This window comes from Palaemon carinicauda, chromosome 20 (genome assembly GCF_036898095.1).
Source record: "Palaemon carinicauda isolate YSFRI2023 chromosome 20, ASM3689809v2, whole genome shotgun sequence".
Lineage (NCBI taxonomy): Eukaryota > Metazoa > Arthropoda > Malacostraca > Decapoda > Palaemonidae > Palaemon > Palaemon carinicauda.
The window spans coordinates 109,995,214-110,015,106 of NC_090744.1; the positions used below are offsets into that span (position 1 = coordinate 109,995,214).

A 19,893-nucleotide genomic window follows, 5' to 3' on the forward strand; every position below is an offset into this window, starting at 1 on the left:
AGGATATATTCGAAACTTTGAAGACTCCTAATCCACTTTTATATCAATAAACCAGATTAGATTCTCGATGTATGTGCTTGCGCGAGTGGGCACTTATTTAAATTATTTGAGTATATGCTGAAAACCTTTTTCTTTATCCAGCTGTATTTCGTTTTCTTTTCTATTCAAAATCTTTAAAGGATAACTATGTCTAAAATTGTCTCCTTGAGATAAAGTAAATCTTCAATAGAGTGATAAGTCTGATGACACCAGTTCCCATCGCCCCCCCCCCCCCCCCAAACAAGTCTAACCTAGGTCGTACATATCTTAGAACGGAACAAATCTAGGATGAAAATGGAAATATCAACAAAAGGAATGAAGTTATAAAAATTGCAGAGGATTTCTATATAATACTATACAATAGTGATATACGCAATACCTTTGTCAATAAAAATAATGAAACACCCGGGCCGGTACCAAACGTAACAGTAAGAGAAGTAAAGAAAGCATTAAAAGACATTAGAGGCAAAGCAGCAGGAGAAGATGGCCTAATAATTAATTTAATAATCGGAGGAAATTTCATAGAAGTAAAACTCGATGAATCTTACACAAAGTGCTTGAAAGAATGATCTATGCCTAAAGTTTGGAAAAACTTTATCATTATACTAATTCACAAAAATGGAGACACAAAAAATAGGAAAAATTACTCTCAGTAATATAAAAAAAAATACAAAGATCATACTTGTCAGAATAAAAAGACAGCTAGACTTTAATAAACAAAGAGAGCAGACACGCTTTAGAAGCAGTTATTGAAAAACTGATCATATCCATATAATTAACCAGCTAATAGAAAATTCAAGAGCATTACAAACCATTATGTATAGCATTTATAGACTATGAGAAAATACAGCAGTGATGGTATAATTCAAAATCCAAAGAGAGGTAAACCTTATGCTAAAACACTCGAAGATATCTATACAGGAAGTCCAGCAATCCCAAAACTACGTAAAGTTAGTGAGAAAACTAAGATTTAGAAAGGTAGGAGTTTTCAAGAATATACATTGGGAAAATGTAGGAATTAACATTATAGGGGAATACCTCGATAACTTAAGATTTACAGATGACAGTTCTAGAGATTGCAAGAGAAATAGAAGAAAGAGAAGACGATGGATTAACGACCTAAGAAAATTTGTCGGTGTAGACTGGCATAGAAAGATCATAAACGCATAGAAAGATCATAAACAGACACGACTGGGTAATATCTGAGGCCTCTGTCCTGTAGTGGGCTAGTAATGGTCGATGATACACATACATACATACACGTACATACATACATATATATATATATATATATATATATATATATATATATATATATATATATATATATATATATATATATATATATATCCCTTTCTGAGTGAGGATACCTTAACGTAGTGAAAGGGGTTTGCATATCGTCATGATCCGCAAAGATGTACTAGTCTGGGCTACCCATCCTATGTTGGTTTACTGTGAACAATCAGACAAAAATCTCCCACCATTATCAATCCATACTGGCCAGAGTGGTGTTGAAAACTGGCCAATCCACATTGAGGCCTTTGTCCTGCAGTGGACTAGGAACGGCTCCATTTGTTGTTGTTGATATATACAGTAAATGTGTGTGTAAAACTCCCTAAACATGTGATGAGTATATGTAATACACAACAAGGGTAAAAAATAAAATTCTTAATGAATCCTAAATGACTTCGTCTCGCATCATCATCAAGTGAACTGATATATTGACAAGAAATTTCACACTATATATGGTACGTACAAACATTTGTAAAAACAAAACATCAGAGGAATAGACCACCTGTATTGGAGAGAGACCTGGTCTGAGCCTTTGTGGGAAGAGCTCGTGTCCCATAGGAAGGTGGTATGGTTAAAGGGTCAGGTCAGAGGTCAAATAGTCATTTTTCCTTTTGTAGGCCTTCAGATGGTTAGGCTACCTACAATTTCTTCATAATCATACGTATTTATGTTAATTTTTTTTCTTTTTTCAAATCTATGTATATCTAAAAACATTCATACAACATTCTCTGATGCAGACCAGAGACAGAATCCGTAGACTCAGAAAAGAACAATAAAAATTCTCGAAAAATCAGGAAAAAGCTCTGACTGAGAAGACCCAAACAGAGCGGTTACGTTCAGATCAGATACACCCAACTGTGCCACTTCAACCTCGAGTTACAACTGGTGTTTCCATCTTCCATCGGAATGTCGAAAAAGGTTCGAATTCCAAGGTAACTCACGAACGCTCAAATCTCTTGCAATCCTTTCTTCAGACAGCCTCTATAACACTTACAATGCTTTCAGAAGGCTAAAATCACTGACTACACTACTTGCACTCACTGGAGAGCATCTAAAACACGGTATACCCACATCCACATGCATGCATGCATACATATAGGCTACATAGATTCAAGGATGCAGCAATTTCCACTCAGGCTGCTGGCATGAATACTACTGATCTTATTGAGAAAGTAGATAATCTAGCAAAGAATGGGGAATTCAAACACTGATGGACCAAAACAATGGGAAAATGGCATATCCTGACAAAGTTAAAAGTAAAAATATACTAGTAATTAAATTAACTAAAGCATGAATTAAAATCACTGATAGGAAAATGGGGTTAAACATGCATTTTAAGATATACCAATTCCTAATACTTAAAGATATACCATTTCTTAATACGAGGTAATTTCAAATGGATATGTTGTAGCAAACCTTGTCGATAAAATCAGAGAAGAAGCAGTAAACAAGATTCAAACGGAGTTTATGGTGGTTGGAAAGGAAAACAGCATAAGAAACTTGGGTGATATTCAAATAAACATAGATAACAACTATGCCCCAATATCTAGTAAAGTTCGCGATCTAGGTGTATCTCTTGACTAACTTTCCTTTCAATGCCCAAATAAATAATATAGTAAAAGGTGCTAGTTTTCATCTGAGAAAAATTGCTTTCGAAAAAAAAGTACCTGGATGAATATTCTGTGAAGAAATTTGTGATAAACCGTGTTCTTACCAGGATTGACTACTGCAACGCCATCTACTACAATTTACCAAAAGTAAAACTAAGAAATTACAAAACATAAAAAACAGAAGCAAGATTGATAAAAGGTGTCCCACCTCGAGAAAGGATCACTCCTATACTAATTTATGCTGACTGCCTATTAAAGAAAGAATAGAGTTTAAAATTTGTACAATACCCCATCAAGTTAACAGAACCGGACGTCCAAAATATCTAATAGAACTGCTATATATTGCACAGCCAACAAATCGTGTTGACACGAGAACAGTTATGGATGGTTTCAAATTACTGTACTAGAACCTAGATATATGCATAGAATATAGAAATCTACTTTTGATGGCATTTGTAGACTATAAAAAAGCCTTTGACAGTGTGCACCGGCCAATTTTGTGGCGAGTCGTGCATTATTATGCAGTTCCTCTTAAATATATAAATTTGATTAGGTCTGTTCATGAACACAGCAAGTGCAAAGTTAATGTTAGTGGAGTCCTATCAAACGAATTTCCAGTGAACAACAGAGTACTCCAAGGTGATGTGTCATCCCCTATGTTGTTTATCCTCGTGGATTTTGTAATATGTAAATCAGTCGGGGATGGTGGAGTAGGATTGGATTGGATTGTTAATAGGAAATTAGCTGACCTAGAGTATGCTGATGATGCTGTCCTTCTTAGCAGAACACCACAGCATTTGCAACACTTGCTTACCACAATGCATGAACTATCACACTTGGTTAAGCTTAAGATAAATAGAAGAAAGACAGATAATGAGAAATGAATATGCAATGGAACATAAAATATCATAGGAAGGAGAATGGATTAATGAGGTAGAATCAATAAAGTATTTAGGAAGAAAGATCTCCAATACAGGGTCATTAGAATTGGAGTCTAGTGAATGATTGAAAAAAAGCAAACCCGACAATGGCTAAGTTGAGTAAAATTTGGAAATCAAATCACCCAAGTTACATATAAAAATCAGACCATATATCAGTTTAGTGTCCTCTGTGTTACTGTACAGACATGAGTCTTGGCATGACAATGAAACAATCTCCAACAGATTTAGTAAATTTGAGAACAAAGCCCTCAGACGAATATTGGAGTCGAATGGCACGACAGGATTAGAAAGGAAACTATAAGAGAGATTACCCGAGTGCCAAATGTGTATGAGATTATGGTGAGGGGTAGATGGAGATGGTTTGGGCATGCTCTTTGGAAAACACGTGTTTCATTATTTTTACACAGTTTAAAGAAGCCCTTAGGGCAGGTTCATCAAGTTGGATAAATAGGCTAAAGTTTATGAACTCCTTATATACCCTGACAAAATACAATAATATCATGAAATATTAATAAGAATTATAACAAGAATCCAACATATCAATTCTATCAGTTATTAACAAACATAACAGGTTACAGAGAAAGTAGAGTAAGTGATGCCGGAGAGACTAGGAAAGGGGGTTACTGGAGGGATGGGAAGAGGGTCTAGACAGAGGGAGGGAAGGAAAAGGGAGGGACGGGGGAATGTAGGTATTCAAATTGCTTTACCTCTTGGCTTGGCTTGGGCTTCATCAGGATAAGAGTAAACGCCTTAATTAACGAGATTTGCCAATGCAATAAAGTATCAAAGATTAGGGGGAGGTCTATAGTGTGTTGTGTCAATGTACCATTCTATCAATTAATTAGTATGGGAGATATTAAAGAAAAACACACTTTTTTGCCAGAAAAACCATAGTAAGCCTACATGGTTGACAACTATGAAGCGTGAAGTGGGAGATGATGAGTGGAGTAGTATTACATTAAAAGCTCGAGATAGAGATGACTGGCGAAATTTAACCGAGGTCCTTTGCGTCAATAGACGTGGGAGGAGATGATGATGAGATATATGTTTACTGTAGGTTCTAGAGCTTTGAGATATGCGGCCCCAAGACTATATAATATGCTCCCACTAGACATACAAAAGACTTAAAGCTTTTCTAAATACTTCAATAATGTGGACTTAACAATAAACGAGCAATATGTGATGTGCAATGCTGAATGTCTTGGAATGTATACGATAAATTTAAAATGACTGAAGGTCCTATCGGGAGTAAGACCAGAAAAACACCCCCTAAAGTAAAGTAATTGAATATGCATTATGAGCATATGCTTTAATGTTAGCTGTACTTGTATCTAGTAAGATGGTCCTACCAGTATTAACTTATGTATACGAAACTTGGAGCCTTACTAAAGCCTTAGAATATATAAGTTACAACTCAGTGAGCTATGTAAAGAATAATGATGGGAATAACAATGCGACAGAAAAAAGAGCAATATGGCTAAGAGAGCAAACTAAAGTAGAGGATAATATTAAAAAAAAAGAAATGGACATGGGCAGAACATAGAATGAGAATGACCGATAATAGGGTAAATTTATAGAAAAACATGGGATAACATTTCTAAGAAGGAAAACAAACTTCTACAACAGGAAATTGTGAGGTTTCAATGAATTTGACCTATATTTCCACTGCAAATAAGCCGTTCTACTGTTATGGACCCTCCCCCTTTCCCGATGGATACAGGTGGGAACCTGGGATTTTGGGTGTGCGAAAACAGGACAACACATGATTATTCAACACTTGAGATTTGTAATAGGAAACAGAACCTAATAAACCCACCTAACCTAACCTAGTAGTTCACAGGTCACAACACCTCACTGGGGGGGCAAGCCCCTAGGAACCCCCTTCCAGATCACAATACTGGTTAACACTTTTGAGGTTTATAAAAGGGCAGAAAACCTAACTAACCCACCTAACCTAACCTGGCAGTTCCCAGGTCACAACCCCTAGCCTGGGGGGCAAGCCCTGGGGACCCCACTTCCTGGACACAAACCTGGTTATTTTACATTTTAAGATGTGTAAAAGTGCACAAAACCTAACAAACCCACCTAACCTAACCTAGTAAGTCCCAGCCACCAACCCCTAGTTGGAGGGCAAGCCCCGGAGACACTACTACAACGTCACAAACCTGATTATTTAACACTTTTGAGATTTGTAAAAGGGCACAAAACCTAACAAACCCACCTACCCTAGTAGTTCCCAGGCCACAAGCCCTAGTTGGGGGCCAAACTCCAGGGACCCTACTTCCAGATGACAAACCTGACTATTTAACACTTTTGAAATTTGTAAAAGGGCACAGAACCTAACAAACCCACCTAACCTAACCTGGCAGTTCCCAGGTCACAACCCCTAGCTGGGGGGTAATCCCTGGGGACGTCCTTCCAGGTCACAAACCTGATTATTTAACACTTTTGAGATTTTTAAAATGGCACAGAACCTAACAAACCCACCTAACCTAACCTAGTAGTTCCCAGGTCACAACCCCTAGCTGGGGGGCAATCCCTGGGGAACCCCCTTCAGGTCACAAACCTGATTATTTAACACTTTTCAAATTTGTAAAAGGGCACAGAACCTAACAAACCCACCTAACCTAACCTAGTAGTTCCCATGTCATAACCCCTATCCAGGGGCAAGCCCAGGGACCCACATTCCAGGTCACAAACTTTATTATTTAGCACTTTTGACATTTGTAAAAGGGCACTGAAACTAACAAACCACCTAACAACTAACCTAGTAGCTTCCTGGTCACAACCCCAAGACCCCCCTTCCCAGGTCACAAACTAAAAGTAAATCACAAATAAATCCTTACATATTGATAAAGTAAATAACAAGTAATTCCTTACCATATGATTTATCGATTTGCCAGTAAATTTTCCCCACCCCAAACCCGTGGTTCCCACTGGGCGGCCCTCACTACCGTAGGATATATTTGGGTATATCTTATTAACTATTTATTTGCGAGGGGAAGAAAGGCCATTTTTGTAGAAAAGATGCGTTTTTCTAAATATACCCCATGTTTTTTATGAGAAAGTTTGACCCGTGTATTTCTATAATAATACCAATTATGGATGGGCATTAAGAATAACAGAATGTGTTCCTCACTAGAGATTGCAAATGAAGCAGGAGAATTAAGAGAAGACGATGGATTGACGAACTATGAAAGCTAGTGGGTGTGGAGTGGTATAGAAAGACCATAAACAGACAGGAGTGGAAGGACATGTCTGGGCCCTTTATTCTAAAGCGGACCAGTTACGGCTGATGATTATGTTACATAATGCATGAGTATATCTATATTATTATACATATACTATATATTAGCTAAAAATACTGTATTAACATTCATTTAAAGCATGGTTTATGTGTATATTATTATCAAAATGAGTAATTCATTATGTATTTATTTGATTATCCAATTAGCATTTCAAGGACATAAGACATAAATACTGAAAACTTCAATAAAAAACAAGACTAGTTATTATTTAACCTAGTGATCTGGCTTAAAAAAACTATTTATATGTTCCCAAAATTACGAATGACTGGAAAGAATTTAAAGTTCTAATCAAGTTTCAGAACAGTAACCCCCCCCCCCAAAAAAAAAAAACACTCCAGTGAAAAATCCCAGTAGCATTTTCATTCATAGTTCTGGATCCCCCCAAAAAACAGAATTATCTTATCTGTCTTGTTTTCTTTTAATGGTTAACAGTATCTCCTGATAAAAGATAACGCTTACGATGAAAACATTAAAGGAGATAAAACTCGAGTACACATTTGCCTCTTACGTGATACCTAGGCTCAGCAATACCCAAGCCACGTGCGGATCTTAAACATGTCATGAAGTGGTATTTAATCCCTTATCCTAGACTGGGTTAAGTCTGTTTGGGCTGCAGATATCTATGGTTAACTACGGATAAGTCCCTGATTATACACGATATCTTAGGATAGTCGTTCCGGGGGTTAGAACCCCGTGATACCTGATGGTAATTCTCTTGTAATAACACTCGCAGAAATGTTATACAGTAGGAAGCTGCCGAAGGAACCTTCCATCAGGACGACATGGCTTGAGCCCAAAAAAAGAGCTCAAAACATGAGTAAACATTTGCCTATTACGTGATACCTAGGTTTGGTGATACCCAAGCCACGCGAGGATCTTAAACATGTCATGACGTGATATTTAATCCTTTATAACGTGGATTTTTCCCCAAAGGACGAATAATATGGATGAGATATTAGATAGGTTTACAATTTAGTAAATATTGAGAAGATCAATGATGAAACTAACGTGAATAAAAATAAACTGTAAAACTTAATGTACACATCACTAAAATAATCGAGAAATGGATAATTATCTAAACCTTTGCAACTTTCTTTGCCAGCTCACCTGCAGCCATGTTGTAGGCTACAGGCTTCCTCATTTTAGGGTGTAGCCTATAGATGAACGAAATTGCGTATTTTAAGTATCAATTACTTTCTCCAGTAGTATTCTTTCTACTTTTTCTGCTCCTTGACCAACACAATACGTTCACGTGATTACGAACTAATCACTTCAAAATATCCAATGAAACGCAAAGATAAGAATTGATCATTCGGTCTTTGAAGTGGAAGTGATAGTGATTTAAACCTCGCAGTGTGATAGGACCGAGAAAACAGCCCTTAAAATAAAGTGAGTATAGGCTAGAGTTACGCAATACGATATATAGATATAGGCTACATATATATAAAGATGAAAACGAGTAAAAATAAAACACGGTAGAATTCAAAACGCCTACTTACTACCTATCATGACAAGGTCTATATTACACAATTATCACATCTTAATCAATAAAGATATAAAGCTTAGACTTTTCAGACTTACTTTTACCAGGAAAAAACCGTAGAAATTGATGTCTTGATAATGTTTAAGATACGCGGAATGCGGAGCTATAATCACACACGACACTAAACACCAAATGACTGAGTCACTGAACAACGAACAAAGAGTCGACCGTCTTCTTATGTTTACGAATTGAGCAAACGACTTGGGTGGGAAATAACATAATTGCCCAACAACCATTATTATTATTACTACTATCCAAGCTACAACCCTATTTGGAAAAGCAAGATGCTGTAAACCCAAGGGCTCCAATAGGGAAAAATAGCCCAGTGAGGAAAGGAAATAAGGAAATAAAGAAATGATGAGAATAAATTAACAATAAATCATTCTAAAAACAGTAACAACGTCAAAACAGATATGTCATATATAAACTTTTAAAAGACTTATGTCAGCCTGTTCAACATAAAAACATTGGCTGCAAAGTAAATGTGATGCCATATAAACATTACTAACCTGTAAACAAAGCTTTGCCTGGTTTCCTTCAGTTGAATACGTTACATTTTTTTTTCTTAATCAGTGTTATTATTATTATTACTTGCTAAGCTACACCCTAGTTGGAAAAGCAGGATCCTATAAGCCTAAGGGCCCGAACAAGGAAAATAGCTCAGTTAGGAAAGGAAATAAGGAAATATACTACAAGAAAAGTTTAAGAATAATAACAATTAAATAAATCCTGCTTATATAAACTATAAAAACTTCAAAATAACGAGAGGAAGAGAAATAAGATAGAAAAGTGTGCTCCAGTGTACCCCAGTTATTCAAAACCCTATTGTATATTTGTTTTCCTTATTTTAAGGTCTGTTTTCCTCGTCCTATCACACATGAAAACTCTATGCCTTACAGGATCAAAATAGACCTGTATTTTTATATCTTGTACAGGACCTACAGAATATGTTAGTGGTATACGTTCTTAGTTATTTACAGTAGAGCATCACGAAGCGTTCTCCGTGTTCAAGTGTCAAATCCACATTATCGAAACACTTCAAAACAAGAGAGATTTTAGCTTCTTAATGAAAGAATAAGAAGGGGTTGCTTGGTTGAGGAGAGATGGTAGCTACAGTAGAAGTAATCAGAAATATATCAGTCCTGATTATGCATTTTTTAAAAACTAAAATGCCTTGGTAAAAGCATATTCAGTAAGCATTTATGAAACAAATTTAAATTTATGTCTAAAATGGCAAAATTTTGTATAAAATACTCCGGTCAGTTTTAATATCGGACATTTCCAGCCAGATTTATTTAGAACCTGGCTACTTCACGTTATTATTATTATTATTATTATTATTATTATTATTATTATTATTATTATTATTATTATTATTATTATTATTATTATTATTATTATATTCATTTCATTATTATTATTATTATTGTCATCATCATCATCATCATCATCATTATTATTATTATTATTATTATTATTATTATTATTGTAAAAGCAGGATGCTATAATCCCAAGGGCTCCAACAGGAAAAAATAGCCCAGTGAGGTAAGGAAAGAAGGAAATAGATAAACTACAATGGACGTAATGAACAACTAAAATAAAATATTTCAATAACAGTAACAACATTAAAATAGATCTTTCTTATATAAACTATAAAAACTTCAAAAAAAAAGGAAAAAAGAAATAAGACAGAATAGTGTGTTAGAGTGTACCCTAATTTGATGCAATCAATGGCTGTTTCTAAATGAAAAAAATGCGTCTTTTTCCACATTCATTTATCGATTTTCTTCCAAAATATAACACACACTAAAAAATAAAAATAGAAATAGAATTAGCTCAATCATTCTTCTTCGTCTCTTCGTCGTTGTTTTGTTTATTGTTTTGTTCTTCTTCTTCTTCTTCTCCGTTAGGTTGACTGAGATGCCGAGCGAATGCTTGCTGTTGTTTATCTTTCAACAAGTCTCTCTTCTTCTTCCAAACCTCTTCCTTGTTTATATGAAGCTTGATGAGGCCATCCCACGCTAATTCGACGAAGCCCCCTCTGTGAGCTATCATCGTTTTTACTCTAGAAGATAGAATAACCTTGAATAGAATAATAACTAAATATAGATTCAAAATAGTCATACGTATATCACTTAAGAATGTTTTTCTTGAACTTGGTACATTTTCATAACTATCCTCAACTCTAAAAGACTACACAATGTTAATTTTACCAACTATCTTTAACTCTGAATAAATAAAAAGACACCAAATTAACTATCTCAATTATTCTCAACTCTGGGCGAAACTACACAATATTCATGCTTTCAACTCTTCTTAATTTTCAGCGAAAGACTAAATTCTTTTTGACTCTTGTTCTGTTCTCGTCTCCGGGAAAAGACCAAACTGAATTTATTACTCCATCATTTATTCTCACCTCTAAGCAAAAACTACATCATTCTTATCTATGAGCAAAAACTACACCATTTCACCTCTAAACAAAAACGACACCATTCTAGACTTTGAGCAAAATAAAGATACACCATTCTCATCCCTAAGAAAAATCGATACCATTCTCATCTCTAAGCATAAACGACACCAATCTCACATCTGAGCAAAAACGATACACCATTCTCAACTCTAAGCAAAAATTACATCATTCTCGTCCTTAGCAAAAACGACACTATTCTCACCTCTAAGCATAAACGACACCAATCTCACCTCTGAGCAAAAACGATACACAATTCTATTCCCTAAGCATAAACGACACCAACCTCATCTCTAAGCAAAAAATACACCATTCTCAACTCTAAGCAAAAATTACATCATTCTCATCCCTAAGCAAAAACGACACCAATCTCACTTCTGAGCAAAAAATACACCATTCTCAACTCTAAGCAAAAATTACATCATTCTCGTCCGTAGCAAAAACGACACTATTCTCACCTCTAAGCATAAACGACACCAATCTCACCTCTGAGCAAAAACGATACACAATTCTATTCCCTAAGCATAAACGACACCAACCTCATCTCTAAGCAAAAAATACACCATTCTCAACTCTAAGCAAAAATTACATCATTCTCATCCCTAAGCAAAAACGATACCAATCTCACTTCTGAGCAAAAAATACACCATTCTCAACTCTAAGCAAAAATTACATCATTCTCGTCCTTAGCAAAAACGACACTATTCTCACCTCTAAGCATAAACGACACCAATCTCACCTCTGAGCAAAAACGATACACAATTCTATTCCCTAAGCATAAACGACACCAACCTCATCTCTAAGCAAAAAATACACCATTCTCAACTCTAAGCAAAAATTACATCATTCTCATCCCTAAGCAAAAACGACACCAATCTCACTTCTGAGCAAAAAATACACCATTCTCAACTCTAAGCAAAAATTACATCATTCTCGTCCTTAGCAAAAACGACACTATTCTCACCTCTAAGCATAAGCGACACCAATCTCACCTCTGAGCAAAAACGATACACAATTCTATTCCCTAAGCATAAACGACACCAACCTCATCTCTAAGCAAAAAATACACCATTCTCAACTCTAAGCAAAAATTACATCATTCTCATCCCTAAGCAAAAACGACACTATTGTCCTCCCTCAGCAAAAAATACACCATTCTCGCCTCTAAGCAAAACTACACCAATCTCACCTTTAAGCAAAAAACTACATCATTCTCATTCCTAAGCAAAAATTACATCATTCTCGTCCCTAAGCAAAAACGACACCATTCTAATCCCTAAGCAAAACATACACTATTCTTGCCTCTCAGCAAAAACGACACTAATCTCACCTTAAAGCAATAACTACACCATTTTTGCCTCTACGCAAAAACTACATCAATCTCACTTTCAAGAAAAAACTACACCATTCCCATCCCTAAGCAAAAATCACATCATTCTAATACCTAAGCCAAAAGTACACCATTCTCGCCTCTAAGCAAAAACGACACCAATCTCACCTTTAAGCAAAAACGACACCAATCTCACCCCTAAGCAAAAACGACACCATTCTCGCCTCTAAGCAAAAACGACACCAATCTCACCTTTAAGCAAAAACGACACCAATCTCATACCTAAGCAAAAACGACACCATTCTCGCCTCTAAGCAAAAACGACACCAATCTCACCTTTAAGCAAAAACGACACCAATCTCATACCTAAGCAAAAACGACACCAATCTCATCCCTGAGCAAAAACGACACCAATCTCATCCCTAAGCAAAAACTACATTATTCTCACCCCTAAGCAAAAACGACACCAATATCACCTTTAAGCAAAAATTACACCAGTCTCATCCTTACGCAAAAAAAACACACCATTCTCACCTCTGAGCGAAAGCAACAGCAGATTCGCCTTCTCTCCGTCGAACCGGTGGCATATACCACACGTCGTACACGATGGCCCACGATGTCATCATGTCGAATGCGTAAGGTAGGAAGGTGTCCTGGTACCAGAAGGCGTTGCCATAACGTTGGTCGAATCTTATGGCAATGGGGTAGATCACGCTGTCGATCTGGGATGAGAAGATAGAGGGTAAGAACCCCCTCGAACATATCGCCAGGCAGGGAGGTTTCCAATATTTGCGACAATTATTTTGTCTTTACCGGACATCTTAAGGGCTAAACTTATATATATATATATATATATATATATATATATATACTGTATATATATATATATATATATATATATATATATACTGTATATATATATATATATATATATATATATATATATATATATATATATATATATATATATATATATATATATATATATATATATACGAGGCCTGTCTAAAAAGTATCCGACCTTTATTTTTCTTGTCCAAAATAGAGACGATAGCGTGACGCCACTCTGCACAGTGAAGGAAGACACCTTCATGCGCATGCGTGAATTTTTTCACCACCATCCAGCGCGTCAGTTGCCGCCTGTCGGTCGCTGAGTGAGGTGCTATACAACGTGTGTGTCGGATTACCGATTCTCTCAAGATGACTGAACGTGTTGAGCAAAGATACTGCATCAAATTTTGGTGATTCTCAAAGCGAAACAATTCGTAAGATTCAGCAGGTGTTTGGAGAAGATGCGATTGGTGTAACATGAATTAAGGAGTGGTTCAACCGATTCAAAAGTGGCCGTGCATCAACAGAGAGTGACCATCGTTCCAGCAGGCCCCAAACTGCTCGGAGTGCAGCTGTTGTTGACAGGGTGTGAAATTTGGTGATGGCAGATCGTCGTTCGACCATGCGGGAGATTGCCCTAGAGGTTGGAGTGAGTAAACATTCCGCACATGCAATTTTGCGTGATGATTTGAACATGCACAGAGTGGCTGCAAAATTTGTGCCCAGGTTGTTGTCGCCGGAACAAAAGGACCTCCGTTTTCAAGTTGCAAAGGACCTCCAGGACACTGCCAACACTGATCCTCAGTTTCTGAACACCGTGATAACTGGAGATGAGTCATGGGTGTACGGGTACGACCCAGAAAAAAAAAGACAGTCGTCGCAATGGAAGCATCCCGAGTCTCCAAGGCCGAAAAAAGCGCGACAGGTGCCAAGCAAAATGAAGGTGATGCTGACTGTTTTCTTTGATATCCGTGGAATTGTGCATCACAAAATGACAAACAATGACAAAGGAGTACTATCAAGATGTTCTCCAGCGTCTCCATGACGCAATTTGGCGCAAAAGGCCAGACATGTGGACGGCGAAAAATTGGCAACCGCATCACGAACGCCCCGCACACTCATCCCAATTGATCCAACATTTCTTGGCCAAACATGAAATTCCAGTTGTTTGCCAACCTCCCTACTCTCGAGACATGGCTCCTTGCTACTTCTGGTTGTTTCCAAAATTGAAGACGCCACTGAAAGGATCCCGTTTTGAGACTAGAGAAAAGATAATGCGGAACGCGACGGCGAAGATGAACACCATTCCAAAAGAAGACTTCCAGAGGTGTTTCCAGCAGTGGATGGATCGGTGGGCTAAGTGTGTGCAAGCACAAGGGGCTTACTTTGAAGGGGATTAGGGTCCAAATCCTGTCAGGTATGTGAAATATTTTTTCTGGCATAAGGTTGGATACTTTTTAGACAGGCCTCGTATATACTGTATATATGTGTATATATATACTGTATCTGTATATATATACATATATATATATGTATATATATATATATATATATATATATATATATATATATATATATACACAACAAGGATAAGGATAGGGAAGTGGGGAATAAGGGATAAGGAAGAGTACCCCTGGATACAATCCAGTTTATAGCCCTAAGGCAGGTACTCGGGAAGGGAAGGAGTAAGGGAAAAGGGAGAAAAAGAAGTATAGGAGGAGAGTAAAAGAGAGGGGCAGACCCTCGTGCAATGTTAGGCAGCCAAGATCGGATAGGAAGGGAAAGGACGAGAAGGGAGAGGAAGGGTTTTTTGGTTCACGCATCTAGCTTGCAAGAAGAATGTCTGATGGACCTATTCGAAGGTAAAAAAGTTATGATGTCAAATTAGTAATGAAGTTTGTTATTGAAAATTAATTTGATTTATTAATTAAAAATATTTATTTATGTTGTTTTAGTCAGTTGAGATATATCTCGGTCGGGGCGGATCACAATTGACTTTGGGATCTAGTCTCCTACACCAGTTATGATCTCGAGTATGTTCGTTAGAGAGAGTCCTTGTAACCGCGCAAAGGTCGTCATCGTCAATGACTAATTTATCCCAAGTGTTTTGGCTAAGTCTGTGGAACCTAACATTTAGGGGCTCCCGCTTGGAACGTTGATGGAGTTCTTGAATTTTATTATAATAAGGGGGCCCCTCTTTATAGGCTATATATATATATATATATATATATATATATATATATATATATATATATATTTATATATAAATATACATATATATATATATATATATATATATATATATATATATATATATATATATATATATATATATAGAGGGAACTTTTTTCTTTTATTATTCTCCTTTTTTTCAACCTTATATTCCTCGTTTATCAAAGCTTATCCATTATCTAGATTCATCTTTCTATCTCTCAGTTTTACTTCAAAAGCGCGCCGCTAGAGGACTCTCAAATCAATAAGATAATTACCTCGAATGCTCCTTTCTTAAACTGCATGACGGCCGTGTTGTTGACGCAAGTGCCCTCCGGATAAATGAGAATAGGTGGCAGTTTGGTGTTCTGCGCATGCGTCTGCAACCTGGTTGTCGTGGAATTGACAGCAGACGACACAGGAGGAGTTGTTGTTGTGTATTAGATTAAACCTTTGATTTCTTCAAGGTTACAGCTTAGCATAAATTATCTTTAATATGAATGTATGTTTTGTAGTCATAAAATTTAGTAATTTCCTGATATGTATAAACAGACATACACACATACATACACACACACACACACACATATATATATATATATATATATATATATATATATATATATATATATATATACATATATATATATATATATATATATATATATATATATATATATATATATATATATATATATATACTGTATATTCGTGTGTGTTCATGTGTCCTCATGATATGTGTGTGTAACAACAGCAAATTTAAAATTACATTAAATAAAGAAATCTTGCTTTAACTATTATAGCACTTCTTGTTTAGAAATCACTAGCTTTTTAAACAATAAATCTATCAAGTTTTGTAAAAAAAAAAAAAATAGAAATAGAACGTAGAAAAAACGATTAAAAAGTAAAACCTCCATAAAAAGTGAATTTATTACAGCAAACCATAATATTCATCACAAATAATAACAGACCGGTTTACTAAACACAAAAATTTGATTAAGCATATAACCAGAAATAAAATTCGAATAAAAAAACCAATATCAATCAAACTAGATACAGAAGACTTACTTATTGAATGTAGCATTTCTGTCCCTAGCTTCAGATCTATCAAACCAGATGTGGCCAGAGGACTTTGACAGAGCAGTCATGAACATTCCTAGAAGTCCTGTGGCTTTTTGGCCCACCTGTAACAGTTTGGGAGTTAATTTTAATAAAGAATATTTTAGAGTTTCATTAACTAAAGTCAACTATGCAAGGGTAGTAGTATACTGAGGGTGTCAGTCTTTATCTGGTGGTTACCCACCAAAAATAGGGACCAGGTCCAACATTACTGATTTTTTAAAAATCATAATACCATAAGTGAACATAAGTGAACCTCAGCCAGTCTTCTTACCATATCATAACATTGATCCGTTGCTAAAACCATAGAATCTATAGGGGAGGTATGATTTGCAACTGCTATTCCATGGGACGGTCGATTTTCGATGTCGTGGAACCTTTGGGATGGAAAATGGGGTATTATATTGTAGAAATAAGCCAAGTTTATTGAAGGATTAAAATACATTTTGAATGCAGAATTTCTCTGTATATGCAGAGAGAGAGAGAGAGAGAGAGAGAGAGAGAGAGAGAGAGAGAGAGAGAGAGAGAGAGAGAGAAAGTTACTCAGTGCAGTAATAATTGTATATCTCTAACAGGAAGATTATGTCTTTTACATAAACTTCAAAACATCTTATTTATCATTTATCATTACCGCAAATTGCATAACAAACCACATAAATCAGACTAGAAGAAAATAAGCTTGAAAACTTGGAACCCCAATACCTGGCCACAACAGACAGAGACCCAGCTACAAAGTCGAAGCACCAAGTGACAACCCAGGCGTTGACCTTCTTCTTGAAGTCGCCGTCCGGGAGAAACCCGACAGCCGTGCAGAGGACAGTCAGGGTCACAACGCTAAGGATGAGGACCAGCATTCTCATCGGAAGGAGGAAGAAGTACCGGATGAAGAAGCCCACCATCCAAAACACCGTCAGGGAAGGGCTCAGCCGAAGATTCCTTGTATGCATCGTCCTTCAAAACGATTGTTAGAGGAACGATTCACAGAATTACTAGATTAATATATTTATATGCACCAAAAACAAGGACCCACTGCATATATATATATATATATATATATATATATATATATATATATATGTGTGTGTGTGTGTGTGTGTGTGTGTATACATAATGTATTTACACACACATTATATATATATATATATATATATATATATATATATATATATATATGTATATATATATATATATATATATATATATATATATATATATATATATATATACAGTGAGTTCTTGTCTTTAATGTAAAATCATTCACATAAGATAAAGTATGGTGAAACTTTCAAGAACTTGTTTTTACAAGATATTTACGTTATTTGATCTCCCTAATGATACAAAATTGGTTTTTAAAAATTACCCATCATTTGTTTCCTAAATAGCAAATTGATTACCTGATTGATTTTGGAGATAAATTCTCGCATTCACAGTTGAAAACTCAAACAGGAAAATTATTTTATTAATGAAATCTGCTTCAAATGTATTGTTATCCATTAGAATCATCAAAAATATCAACAGAATCAAATATTTACCTTCCTAATTTCTTATACAACTCAGAGGAATGAAGACCAAGAAAAAATATTGTTGTTGCTGTTTTTATAGTCACTAGGCCATATGATCTTGCTTTGGTCCAGGAGTTCATTCAGTGCTAATGTGCAAATAGGGTTAAGTTACTTAAGCCCTTCAGTTGTAGTAAAAGTTAAGAAGTTGCACAGTGAGATGGTAGAATGGTTATGGGGAAGCAGACAGGTTATCATCATTATCATTACTAGCTAAGCTACAACCCTATTTGAAAAAGCAGGATGTTATAAGACCATGGGCTCCAACAGAGAAAATAGCCCAGTGAGGAAAGGAAATAAGGAAATCGATGTAATAGTGTGCCTAAGTATGCCCTCAAATAAGAGAACTCTAACCCAAGACAGTGGTAGAGTAAAGTACAGAGGCTATGGCACTACCTATGACTAGAGAACATTAATTTGATTTTGAAGTGTCCTTCTTCTAGAAGAGCTGCTTACTTAAGTGCACATCATATTTCCGGGGGGGGGGGGGGTTGAAAGTTTTTCACTATTAGGTGGGAAAACATAATCATTTTCTCTTCCTACCTACAATTATAATCGATGGGAAAGAAAATGTTAACTATAATTACCTGGTTCCTTATTGCTCACTCCGCAAAATAAGTTTGCGGGCACTCTATCTCTTTACAGATAGGTGCAAAGCTTCTAAGCTTATTCTTATTATTGTTATTAAGTTTATATCACCTGTGCCTTAAATAAATTAATATCATAATGAGATTCTTAATTTTTACTTTTATTCCCTTCTACCTTGAAATTAGATAGGATAACACCTTGCTTTCATCAGTTTTGGCAACCTATTGTGGTCAGTTTGGACTTCTTAAATTCTTCTTTTATATGCATTGCCCTACCTATAAATGCAGCCAGAACCCTGCTCGGATTTTTTAGCGTACCTAAACTTATTTCTATATTCATTAGCTGTCCTAATTTTGGGCATAAAAATATATGTTCAGTAGTATCTTCTTCATCTTTGCACAAGTCACACAAATTATCTGCATATTTTCCCCCGAAATTTGCTTTTAAGTTGAGCATATTTAATCTTACCTGGAAAGCATATTCCATGTGCGAAGTTCGGATGGACTAAAGCTTCTGTTGACACAGTCCTGTACAACGGCTCTCATGCCAGCTGCCATGTAGGGCATAGCATCTTCGAAAGCGTAGGATCCTTCGTTGGAATAAGACCCGGCGTGAGGTGATTCAGGATCTATAATTGCACTGAACAAAGACGTTAATGACAGGATAGTCGAATTGTTTTATTGGAGAGAATAGTAAATAATAGTGATGAATGACGCTTGTCTGAAAAAGAATATTGATAGGTCATATTCCTGAGTTAAAGAAGAGATTATTATTATTATCATTATTATTATTATTATTATTATTATTATTATTATTATTATTAGTGTATGCGAGCTATCAAAATTGACGACTAAATATTTAGATTTTAGATATATATGCACAAACATGCACACGCACTCCCCTCGCACCAGTGCTTGACTACTCCCTCTCCCCCTACCCGAGGGACAGTGAGACCTGAGCGTGGCCATAATATATATATATATATATATATATATATATTTATATTTATATATATATATATATATACATATATATATACAGAGAGAGAGAGAGA

General features: G+C 35.9%; 1 protein-coding gene across 1 annotated transcript in view; it reads right to left on the bottom strand.

The window, feature by feature from the left end:
- Positions 1 to 10,492: 10,492 nt before the first annotated feature.
- The window catches only part of LOC137614362 (glycerol-3-phosphate acyltransferase 3-like), a 12,649-nt gene continuing 3,248 nt past the window's right edge, over positions 10,493 to 19,893 (bottom strand). The window contains exons 3-9 of the mRNA XM_068344149.1: positions 19,308 to 19,478; positions 17,395 to 17,643; positions 16,967 to 17,069; positions 16,642 to 16,757; positions 15,852 to 15,960; positions 13,066 to 13,253; positions 10,493 to 10,799 (exon numbers count right to left, since the gene is read on the bottom strand). Of these exons, the coding sequence (XP_068200250.1) occupies positions 10,571 to 10,799; positions 13,066 to 13,253; positions 15,852 to 15,960; positions 16,642 to 16,757; positions 16,967 to 17,069; positions 17,395 to 17,643; positions 19,308 to 19,478 (1,165 nt within the window). The 3' untranslated portion in view covers positions 10,493 to 10,570. The remainder of the gene's footprint in view (positions 10,800 to 13,065; positions 13,254 to 15,851; positions 15,961 to 16,641; positions 16,758 to 16,966; positions 17,070 to 17,394; positions 17,644 to 19,307; positions 19,479 to 19,893) is intronic.